General features: G+C 40.7%; 1 protein-coding gene across 3 annotated transcripts in view; it reads right to left on the reverse strand.

Moving 5' to 3' along the window:
* Positions 1–12,463, reverse strand: part of CEP192 (centrosomal protein 192) — a 135,395-nt gene that overhangs the window by 3,245 nt on the left and 119,687 nt on the right. For 2 of the 3 annotated variants that reach the window (XM_081802585.1, XM_081802583.1), the window contains 5 exons: positions 11,888–11,983; positions 7,864–7,983; positions 7,336–7,457; positions 4,480–4,609; positions 3,925–3,983 (listed from right to left, as the gene is read on the reverse strand). In XM_081802585.1, the coding sequence (XP_081658711.1) occupies positions 3,925–3,983; positions 4,480–4,609; positions 7,336–7,457; positions 7,864–7,983; positions 11,888–11,983 (527 nt within the window). The remainder of the gene's footprint in view (positions 1–3,924; positions 3,984–4,479; positions 4,610–7,335; positions 7,458–7,863; positions 7,984–11,887; positions 11,984–12,463) is intronic. The other variant, XM_081802584.1, reaches the window with a different exon arrangement.

Below are 12,463 nucleotides of genomic sequence, written 5' to 3' on the forward strand. Positions count from 1 at the left end.
GCGAAATAAGTCAAGCAGAGAAAGTCAATTACCATATGGTTTCACTTATTTGTGGAACAAAAGGAAAAGCATGGAGGACATTAGGACAAGGAAGGGAAAAATAAAGGGAGGGAAATCGGAAGGAGAGATGAACCATGAGAGACTATGAACTCTGAGAAACAAACTGAGGGTTTTAGAGGGGAGGGGGGTGGGGGGATGGGTTAGCCCGGTGATGGGTATTAAGGAGGGCACATACTGGGCGCCTGGGTGGCTCAGTTGGTTAAGCGACTGCCTTCAGCTCAGGTCATGATCCTGGAGTCCCTGGATCGAGTCCCGCATCGGGCTCCCTGCTCGGCAGGGAGTCTGCTTCTCCCTCTGACCCTCCCCCCTCTCATGTGCTTGCTCTCTCTCATTCTCTCTCTCTCAAATAAATAAATAAAATCTTTAAAAAAAAAAAAAAAAGGAGGGCACATACTGTATGGAGCATTGGGTATTATTATATGAAAACAATGAATTGTGGATCACTACATCAAAAACTAATGATGTACTGTGTGGTGACTAACATAATAAAATAAAATTAAAAAAAATATAACTGCAATTTAACACAGCTCTAGAATACTAAAAGATGGATATATTTAACATAGTACATGTACTATTATTAAAAACTGCTTTAACCTTTCTCTCTCCTCTACACACACACACGCTTAAAAGGGAAAAGGTAAGAGTAAAGTATGCTGAACCCAGGGGAGAGGTCTAGTTCAAAATCCCTTACTATCTGAGGAGTAACGTTAGAGCAAAGACACAGCCGAGAGTGAGGCAGTGTTTGTGGAAGATTGCTCTAGACCACCTCCTAACTACATGACCCCATCTACAGGACCTATGAAGTCTATAAACCAGATTTCCTTCCTTTTTTTTTTAATTGTAAAGGAATACTCTGTGTAGGAAAAAAGTAGCCCGTCAGCACAGCTGAGGTACCATCATTATCAAAGAAATTAAAAAGAAGTGACAAACTCCTTGGTTCCTGCATGTTGGTAAGAAGTAATGACGGCTCAGTGACAGCGCTGTCCCTGGCTGTGACTTTGGCTGAGAAGCGTCCTTCCCTCCAGAATGACACAGGGTCTGGCAGCTCAGCAGCAGGAGGCTAGGAGGCGGGGTGCATGCAGACATGGGCATGGGACACCGGAGATGCGCTACTATAACGTCTCAGCAGATTAGACTTGAATAAAACAATAGACTAACAGAAGAACGCTTTTCAGGGCTAAGTGGGAACATAAACAAATTCTTTTTACAGAGATAGGACAGAAATGATCACCTAGAGCCCCCAAAACAAACTTTACAAAAAAATGGATAATCAGGGTTTCCTTTTTCCTAATACCTTCTTTATAATCTATTGCTTTAAGGGGGCTATATCCCCAACACACACTCATGCTCCCCCCCTCTGAACCAGGCAAAACCCCTGTGGCCTCTGGGGGAAGCTCTCCTATTTAAGTGGCAGTCAGTTTATATCCCAAAGGCCTCGGGCCGCTTTCACATTTTAGTGCAAGAACTACCCAGAGCAGCCCCATCAGGCCTCACAACTGCCCTATTTGAAGTAAGGCACGGATTACCTCATGTACACTACAGATGACTAAAGTCACATTATTACTCTGGAAGGCTGGAGTTCATGGTGTCATAGAGCAGAGAGTGATCTAATGAACAAAAACATCACTAATGAAAAGCTGGGAACTGCTTCTCAGATTCTCAGAACAGATTTTGTTCAGCTGCCAAAGCAAGCTAACCGTTGCTCTCAACCAGCATTTGTAGTTCATGAGTCCCTGTCCAAAATCAAAGTGGGATAAATACAAAAGCACTCAACACTTACAAGAAGAACAGGCAGCACCTATTTCAGTTTTGTGGTAAAAATTTTCAAGTGAGATACTGTGGCAAAGTTTTGCTTCTTCTCCAAAGTTGAAAGAAGTCATTCTTATGGAGTACAAAGAAATCAGCTTTTCTGCCTAACTTTCTGTAAACTTGCAGCCTATGGAGGGGTCTTGAGAGAAGTTTTCTATGAGCCGGGGTTTACTTCACTTGGTCTTCTTACTCATGTATTTAGCAGTGCCCACCTACTGTGACACACAGTCTAACATCACCAGTCCTGAATCAGTAGGGCAAAGTCTCATTAATTGGAGGCCCGCAGGCTGCTGGGAGTCAGGGACTCAGAGTACAGAAGCTAGAAAACATGTGGTTAGTGGCTTTTTAAAACTTAGGCCTTTCTCTTCCATGTGGCTGTTGAAGGGATTAAAGGAAAAGCACGGACACAAAAATGGTGTTCCATTCTAATCCATGGGGTCGGTGGTCCTGATGGACCCTGCCGGTAAGGCCCGCTGAAAGGAAGGTGTTGTCAGTTCTGCCGAAGACGCTACCGCCTGCCGAGTGCCTCCCAGGGCTAGGCGCGCACACCTGCACATCGCTTACGTCCTTCTCCTAACGAGCCCATGCTGCCAGGAGCATTGTCATCTCTCTTTCACAGATCAGGAAACCAAGGCTTAGAGAGATGAGGCCTATGATAACTTTCTAGCTACATTCATTGTTTAATTTGCAGTTTATGCTCTTAGGTCAGGCCCTGGGAGGCAAAGGAAGTGCTGGGCCCTCAAGTACATGAAGATCAGGTTTTACAGGGTGGAGGCTGGGAGGGGAGGTGGAAGAGATGAAGACAGAAAAGAGAAAGAGGTGAGGGAACAGGCCTCCCCCCACAGCATCTTTTCAGTATCTAGAGATACGGGTAACCTTCCAGAGTATGGCTCTGCTAGTCTTAGTGCCTCAGAGGCAGTCCTAGAATGTTTACAGGGTGGTCCAAGTTTTCATGGAACAGAACATATTTTTGGAATCACCTAATACTAAAATAAAAGAGTTTATAGTTAATTAAATGGCTTAATTAAAAATTCAAAGATGGAGATAAAATTATTCTTCAGTGTTAAGTCTGATAGAACCCTACTATTAAAATTCTAAATAACAGTGACAACACAGTTTGAGATTTCAATCTAAATATATATCATATAAAAAAAAATAAATGTAGATCATACGGAAAACAAAAAGTAGCAAGGATGACAAGAAAACAAGGCCCTGGTTTAAGAAGAATAGGGTATTTCGGGATGCCTGGGTGGCTCAGTCGGTTAAGCATCTGCCTTTGGTTCAGGTCATGATCCCAAAGCCCCATATCAGGCTCCCTGCTCAGCGGGGAGCCTGCTTCTCCCTCTCCCTCTACCCCTTCCCCCAGCTTGTGCTCTCTCTCTCTCTCTCTCAAATAAATCTTAAAAAAAGTACAGGTATTTGAAGAATGACAACTGGAAAAATATCGTATTAAAGTTTCCCAATTAATCTGGGAAGGTTTTTGTCGTAATTATTGAAAATTTAACTCCCTGATCCTTAGCATAGTGAAAATAACATTTAAAGAAGAAATTATTCTAGGGGTGCCTGGGTGGCTCAGTCATTGGGTGTCTGCCAGGGTCCTGGGATTGAGCCCCGCATCAGACTCCCTGCTCAGCGGGAAGCCTGCTTCTAGAACCCTCTCCCACTCCCCTTGCTTGTGTTCTCTGTCAAATAAATAAATAAATAAAATCTTTAAAAAAAAAAAGAAGAAGAAATTATTCTAAATCACAAGATAATTAATGTTCTATGTACTTATGTGATGGACAAAATACCTGGTAACAGGAATCACATGCTAAATCCAAAACCTCTCACAAAATTTGGGTTGCCAGATAGTAAAGCAGTCATGAAATGCTTTCCTGGCAGGTTCCTCAGCTCTTTTTTAATTGACAAGGAATGCTCTGTGGTGCTGATGATGGAGATGAGGGGCTATAATGGAGGTGGGGAGAGTTCACAAGTCCCAACTCCCAGGAGAAATCCTGAAGTCCTGAAAACAGTCCTGCACTAGGATGAGAACATTTTGATTTACGATAAACTCACCTCAAAGAATATTTTGAATGTTTGACGTAGAAAGGCTCTCTGGGACTTAAAAACTTGAGCTGGAATTTAATATGAAACACTTTATTTAAAGTTATGCAAGTTAGGTATTTGAGCACACTTTAAAACATACCATGCATTTCTTTAATTAAAGGTATTTAGTAAATTTAAGTATAGCCACAAAATTAGGTAAGACAATAAATGCTCATGGAAACACATTTAAAATAATTCTAGTATGAATTTACTCTAGTTCTGACTAGAGTAAATGTTATCCAGAAATATATTGGTGTGATGGTACAGAAGAATAAGAAAACTCAGAAAAAAATTAAAAATGAAAATATGAAAACAAATGCCAAATATTTTCAATTTTCAGATAAAGGGTCATGAACTTCCCATGAGCTTCTTTTCAAATACAGTATAAGGCATTTAAAAAATTAACTCAATATTATAACTTAAAGTATAATTTATAAAACAAGCTTCTAAATTATCAGGAAAATATTTATCAAATAGTTGAATACATCCGCTTTCCCAAAACCCCCAGTACTATTTCCAACTTACAGAGTGCATAATGAAAGAATTATTTCGCAAGTTGACTTTCAACGTCCTTGATTCCCCAACCCTAGTAGGCAGAAACCGATACACATCTTCTGGGGCATAAACTCCGCGGTGCGTCAAGTCAAGCTGTCTGCTTTGGAAACAGGCTTAAAAGTCAACTATTTAAAATCCAGAGTAATTTAAACAATTTATATATATTCAACGAGGAAGTGTTTTGTGTTTTGATTTGTATTTTCTCTCACAACTCAGCTGGAAGCTAGTTCTGTAATGGCAACTTCATTAATCTGTATCAAGACAGAACGCCCGGCATAGTACTCTGATAACGTGCAGGGTCAGCTGCTACATGGGACAGGACACAGGTGACAGCACCACCTCTGCCCCTTTCTCCCTGGGGACTGGCTCTCCACTTGCCTCACGCCCCACGTGCATGCAGGTGCTCCTGTCACCTTAGTTCACTTCACTGGATGATCTTCATTTTTCCGGACAGACTACCCTTACAGCGGGACACAAGCTCTGCCTTCTCGGCATCATTTGATGGCAGTGGCTGAAATGCCAGGCTCAGTCTGTGCAGGCTCATCCCCACTCCCTCACCACCAATGCTGCTGTCCCCTGTGGCTTGGCCCTGGACATCCCTAACTGCTCTAGCCGCAGTCTCCCTAGGCAATCCCAGCTTGATGCTCCAGCAACCCCAACCCTGTGTGACTCCCAGATATTCATTCTCAGCTCACACTGAACTTCTGGGCAACATGCCTATCACCACACAGTGACCTGGCACCACAAATACAGACTAAACCTGGGATCCTTCTTCTCAGACCTGACCCTCCACTTGTATTTCTGTCTGGGAGCCAACTTTGACTCCCTTTCTCTCTCAAGCCCCCTTACTAACCCATTCACTAGGTCCTTCAAATTTCCTTCCTATATACCTCTCAGATCTATCCATTTCTCATCATCTTCCTTGACACTGCTTTAGTCCTGGACTACTTAAAAATAGCTTCTGATGGGGCGCCTGGGTGGCTCAGTCGTTAAGCATCTGCCTTCGGCTCAGGTCGTGTTCCCAGGGTCCTGGGATGGAGCCCTGCATCGGGCTCCCTGCTCGGCGGGAAGCCTGCTTCTCCCTCTCCCACTCCCCCTGCTTGTGTTCCCTCTCTTGCTGTGTCTCTCTCTGTCAAATAAGTAAAATCTTTAAAAAAAAAAGCTTCTGACTTATTTTACCATATCTACTCTTGCCTCCTAATCAGACCGTACCACAGCCAGAGGATTTTTCTATAAATACTCAAATCTGATCACGTCACTCATGGCTTCCAATAGCTTCCCAGATAAACCCCAATTTAACATGTGACATGCGAGGCCCTGCACAGTCTGCCTCTCCCCACCAGCCCTCTGGCCTCACCTCACACTACTCTCCCTCCCTCTGGGCTCTAGGCCTCTATGCTGCCTTTGGTTCCTCAAGGGCCAACAATCCCCACTACCTGGTCTTAAAAGGCCAGGAACTTTTCCTATGCTCATCACCTCCGTCATTTCCACTCATTCTCCTCAACTTAAAGGTCCCATTTCAGGGAGGCTCTTGCCGGGTAGCACACATCAAGCTCCCTCTGTCGTGTTTCCCATGTTTCCCGTTTATTTCCTTCCAGTCCTTTCCACGGGTTGTAACAAAGCCATTTGTGATGTGGCTCTTTCTCTGGGAGATAAAGTCCCTGGAGGCAAGGACTAGGGCAGTTTTGCCGCCGCTACCTGGCACATGATTGCGCTCCGTAAAGAGGAGATGAACAAATGAGTAAGTAGCATCAAAAGAGTGTGGTTAGAACACATAATCTTTAAAGGAGCCTCATTTCTTACAAAATGCATTACTTACTCCCATTAGAAAATAAATGACAACATGTATATTAAATTTAGCAGGTATTTAACATATATTTTTCTTAACAACTGAGCCACCCAGGCGCCCCTAACATATATTTTTCTTACAAGTGTCTTCCTCCAGAACAAAGTTAGATCTAAATATTAGTTAATTAAGGATTGTAAGAAACATGTTTATTAAGTAAAATACTTAAATACTATAATTAGAGCTGTGTGAGCTGCTGGTATAAAAAACACATTTTAAAAAGTTTTAAGGGGTGCCTGGCTGGCTCAGTCGGAGGAGCATGCGTGACTCTTGATCTTGGGGTCATGAGTTCGAGCCCCACAATGGGTGTAGAGATTACTAAAAAATATAATAAACTATTAAAAAAATAAAAATTAAAGTTCTTAAGAATCTACTTTCATACAGTGTTTTTGGAAACATAAAATGGTATGGTCACTTTGGTTAAACTATTTGGCAGTTTGTTTTAAAGTTAAACACATGCTTACCATATGACCCAGCAATTCTACTCTTCAGGTATTTTTATCCAAAAGAAATTTAAAAATATGTCCACAAAAGTACACATACAATAGTGTTCATAGCACCTTCACTTATAATGGCTCCAAATGAGAAGCCACCCAAACGTCATCAGGAAAATGAATCAATTGTGGTATGTTCACATAAAGCAATACTCAACAATGAAAAGGGACAAACTACATATATACTCTGTAACACAAATGAATCCCAAAAACATGTGTGGTGAAAGAAGCCAGACTCAAGGAGTGTGTATGAGTATGAAATTCAACAAAACTAACCTCTGGCAATAGATCAGAACAGAACAAATCTGGGGTGAAGGCTGGGCTGACTGCAAAGGGATATGTAAGAGCTTTCTGGGTGAGAGAAATATTCTCTATTTTGATTGGAGGGGAAGCAATGCATGTAGGTCACTGAGCATTTTACTGAATATAATTATATCTCAATAAAGTACTGGAAAAAACGTCGTAAGAATGACAAAACCAACATACCCTGGTATGGGAGCAGAAGCCTCTGATACAGCTTGTCTTCGGGGCTTAACTAAATTATCTAGTTTAATGAGGGAGTTTGTGGAAATGTGTGAACTTTCAGACTCATTTTCTGCTTTGACACTCTGTATAAAAAACAAAAAAAATCACAGGGTAGGGGAAGGAAAAATAAATACTCTTGGAAAATATGTTGAATTCTATTATTTCCTTCATAGTTTTTAAAAGAAAACTTAAATTTTTAAATTCCCGCAATCCTTCCATTTTTTACTGTTCAGCTTCTTTTACACACACACACAATCTTACCTAATCAAGTCAAACACAGATTTCAGAGCCAAACCCAGACCTCAAACATGCCAATCAATAAAACCAAACGAGAAAATTAAGATTACAGGGCCAGACAACAGAATTAATGAAATTAGAATAATACCAGGAAAACAGTCTGCATTTTCAGGACAGTTTTCCATGTCAGTTTCACTTAATGTTTTTAATATACACACACAATAATTTACTTAAGTTCAATGTAATACTCACTTGTCCAGAGAGTTGAAATCTCAGGGTATGTTTCATGTGAGGCTCTTTAAGGGGGTGACACTCAACATCCCAAAACTGAGCATAAGCCCCTCTATCCCTGGGCAAAAAAGTGATGGAGACCTACAAAACAACACATCCAGGGGAGAAATTTAGACACTAAGCCTCATACACCATATAGTTGGTATATGGTTTAGCACTGGCTAGGCTAGTTTTGCCACTAACTGAAAAGGAATTTGAACAATTCTTTTGGTAGAAAATTATACCAGATTCAAGATAACACTTTTCTTTAGGGCTCTGTGTAACATATTCCTCAAAATGCAAATGCTATTTACATTACCAAAAAATTCTAGAGCTGTCAAGTACAAGACCTAAATGAGGAAGGTCAACCCCAGAAACACAATCCAGTCTTTCATTGCAATGCTTATAGAACCCTCTGCTGGCCACGCAGTAAAGGCCTGAGGCCTGAAACCAGTTACACCGACCACACTCCTCAAAGTTATACATGTGAACTGTATGCGTACAACCTGTAAAAAGCTCAGTAATGAGAAAGTTGTCGTATTTAAAAATAGTATTTTATAAAGTTTACCAGTGTTAAGTGTTTCCTTTATCAAAGAATTCAGTGTTAAAAATACTATTAGCTACATTAACCACTAATCAGTATCTCTGAGTCTGGACTTAACATTAAAACTGTTAAATGACCCAATTTCTGTCAATACAGAACATAAGAAACAATGCAGCCAGCAAGTCTTAGGGTGTGGAGGCAAAGACAGGATACTGATGGAGGAGAGGTGGTCATCAAGATTAGGGAATTACACTGTTAAAGAGGGTGTGGACACTGTGAAGATCAAGGAAAAAAGAATGAAAAAAAAAACAACCATGTCCTAAATGGTGAAACTCTACGAATTATCTGGAACCACTGGGCATTATAGTACCATGTACTCTACAAATCCCACCAAACACTGTCTTCCAACACCAAAAATAAACAAAGAGGAGGGGACAACCTACTAGTACTGTATATGACACACAGTAGACACATAATAGGAACTTTAACATTCATTAGCTCATTTAATCCCATTCAAACTGACCAATGTTTCAGAATATTACTATGTACATCTATTATTGTAAGAAATAGGTAACTAACAAACTAATGTTTTCTTCCTTCTGGATCACTGTTACATACATCAATAGTGGTGCTTTTGGGGGAGTATTTCCCTAAATGGTCCCAGAAGGATGTGCCTTGCTTTCTTCTCCCCTAATATAAATTAAGTACTCAGATCTGGAATTCAATTGACAAATGTGACCTGACAGTGTGGTAAGCAATGAGTTCAGTCCAAGACATGCAGTGATGAACACAAAAAGATCAAAGATCTCACAGAGGTTTCATTTCTATGTTAGGTACTGTGTGAAAGGAGAAATTCCCAGGAGACAATCTAGTCCTGCATCCTTGTTTTTCTATTTTCAAAGTTTCACTGAGATAGAACTCATATACCATACAACTCACCCACTTCAAGTGTAGTCAGGGGTTTTTAGTATATTTCCAGAACTGTGCAACCACCACCACAATCTGATTTTAAAGTATTTTCAACAATCCAAAAAAACCCCAGCCCCATAGCCATCAGCAGTCATTCCCCACTCCCCACCTTCACTCCCAGCCCCAACAACCACATACCTACTTTCTGTCTCTACAGATTTACCTATTTTATACATTTCACACAAACTGAGTCATATAATATATGGCCTTTTGTGTCTGGATTGTTTCACTTAGCATGTTTTCAAGGTTCATGTGGTAGCGTGTTATCAGTACTTCATTCCTTTTTACTGCCAAGTAATATTTCATTGTATGGGTATACATTTTGTTTATCCATCTATCAGGTGATGGCCATTTGGGTTATTTCTATTCTTTTGGCTATCTTGAATAAGGCTGCGATGAACACTTGTGTATATGTTTTTATTTGAACACTGGAGATTTTATTTATTTAGCTGAGAGACAGAGAAACAGCGCACGAGTAGGGGGGAGGGGCAGAGGGAGATGGAGAAGCAGACTCCCCGATGAGCAGAAAGCCCAATGCGGGGCTAGATCCCAGAATGCTGGGATGAACGCCTGAGCGGAAGGCGCTTAACCGACTGAGCCACCCAGGAGCCCCTCTTTATTTCTATTCAGATCTTTACCCATTTTTTAAACTGGTTATTTGGGGCGCCTGGGTGGCTCAGATGGTTAAGCGTCTGCCTTCAGCTCAGATCATGATCCCAGGGTCCTGGGATCGAGTCCCGCATTGGGCTCCCTGCTCGGTGGGGAGCCTGCTTCTCCCTCTGCCTCTCTCTTATGAATAAATAAAATCTTTAAAAAAAATAAAAATAAAAAATATAAACTGGTTGTCTTTGTATTATCTAGTTGTATGAGTTCTTTACACATTCTGGGTACAAATCCTTCATTAAATGTATAATTTCTAAACATTTTTTCCCATAATCTGGAATGCCTTTTCACACGGTATCCTTTGATGCACTCAAGTTTTACATTTTTATAATTCATCTATTTTTTCTTTTGTCACTTGTGCTTCACTGGTGTCATATCTAAGAAACCAAGGCTAACCCAAGGTCATGAATACTTATGTTATCTTCCAGGAATTTTATAGTTTTAGGTCTACGGTCTACTTCAAGTTACTTTTTGCATATGGTGTGAGGTAAGGATCCAACTTAATACTTTTGCATGTGGATATCAGTTGTCCTGGCACCATTTGTTGAAAATATTCTTTCCCTATTGAATTGTCTCAGTACCCTTATTGAAAAAATCAACTGACGATAAATATGAGGGTTTATTTGGGGACCCTCAAGTCTATTCCACATATTCTATATGTCTATCCTTATGTCAATACTATAGTTTTGATTACTATGGTTTTGAAAATGAAAAGTATGAATCCTCCAACTTTGTTCTTTTTCAAGATTGCTTTGGTTATGCTGGTTCTCTTGAACATCTATATGAATTTTAGGATCAGCATGTCAATTTCTTTAAAAAACAAACAAAAAACCAAACACCAGCTGGGATTTTTGATTGAGATTATACTGAATCTGTAGATCAATTTAGGGAATACTGCTATTTCAGTAATGTTAGATCTTCTGATCCATGAACATGGGATGTCTTTACTGCTGGCTTTTTTTTTTTGCAACCCTTCCCCCACCGCCTTTGCCCCAGATGTTGAACTTTTGTTAAGCAATGTGTCTATTCCCTATTATGCTGCTTTGCCGCTACTGTGGGCTGGGAAATGAAATAAACTATGCTGTAGAATGGTATGTCTTTCCAAAAAAGTCAGAAACCCCCTGGAAGCCTGTTATACAGACCTAGTAAAGTGTACTGGGTTTGTGACTATCACTGCTCAAATATTCTTGTATAGTCAGTAATGAGTTCACAACTATAGTCTAGAACTGATTACAAGTCTGAATCTCTGAATAAATGGACAAACGTCCATGTAAGTGCTATAGTTTAAATGAGTTTCAGCTGTTAGCATATTACTGAGGCCAAGTGAATGACTAGTGTCACTAAGGGATATTTGAAAAAGCTATGTCAGGTCTACAAATAAGTTAGAACTTAAGAGGGTCATGGTACTAAAAAGATCCATCACCACTTGCCCATGAAGATATACTGTTGACTATGACATGAACACAGTTGTTTTGGAGCAGTGGCAGAATTTTCTATTACGGCTGGTGGACAAAACTACTGTCTAGATTAGAGCTACTCAAAGTGTGTTGTAAGTACTGGCAGTCTGTGGCCACATGAAGTGCTTATATCAGAATGTAAATCAATCCTACCACTAAGCATGGCATTTTGTTTAGCTGTTTAGAAAGCAAGACCTCTGCTGCAGGAAGCAGTCCACTGACGTGCACTGAGGTGGGTCTTCTCCTGGGGCAAGCCGGTTGTTAGCAGAGCAGCACTGGTCTAGCTGAAGCAACTACTCTGGGTGGAAACAAATGAGGGTCTCCTGGTCAATCAACACCATGTTCTTACTATGAAAAAAATGTCAAAACTCACCTTCCGAATTCCACGGCTTTCTAGTATACCAGAAATAGGAGAACATCTGAATGCTGCATAGGTAGCTCTAAAAACATCTCCACTGTCATCAACTCCCTACAATTATTTAAGCAATCAAATGAAAAAAATATAAAAGTTAAGAGTGACACCATTACCTTTATGGTTACCAAGGACACACAAACCCATTTTGCAGGGGCCAGGAGAGCTCAGTGCCTGCCTAGGAGTGGGAGTGCTACTTAACTCTACTCACAGAGGCCTCACACTGACGCTCCTCCTTCCATCAACAGCCACTCCTCCCTGGCTACAGTCATCTTTAGGATGGTGCTCATAATGTTCAAGCTCAAGGACCCTGAAGACCCTTGCTGAATGTGCATTTTAACATCATATGCAATACCAGTTATTTTTTTTTCAGTAGGTACAGCACTATCTTTTGCACACATTTTGTTAGTATTAGGGCTCAAAACTGCTACTATCACACAAAATACATGGCAGAAAGGCCACAGCATTCTAAACAACATACATGACAACATGCTCAATTCACGGAGAGCCTACTGGTGGAGACTATTTGCAGTACAG

The sequence above is a fragment of the Leptonychotes weddellii genome, chromosome 13, assembly GCF_054177405.1.
Source record: "Leptonychotes weddellii isolate Sample4059 chromosome 13, ASM5417740v2, whole genome shotgun sequence".
NCBI lineage: Eukaryota > Metazoa > Chordata > Mammalia > Carnivora > Phocidae > Leptonychotes > Leptonychotes weddellii.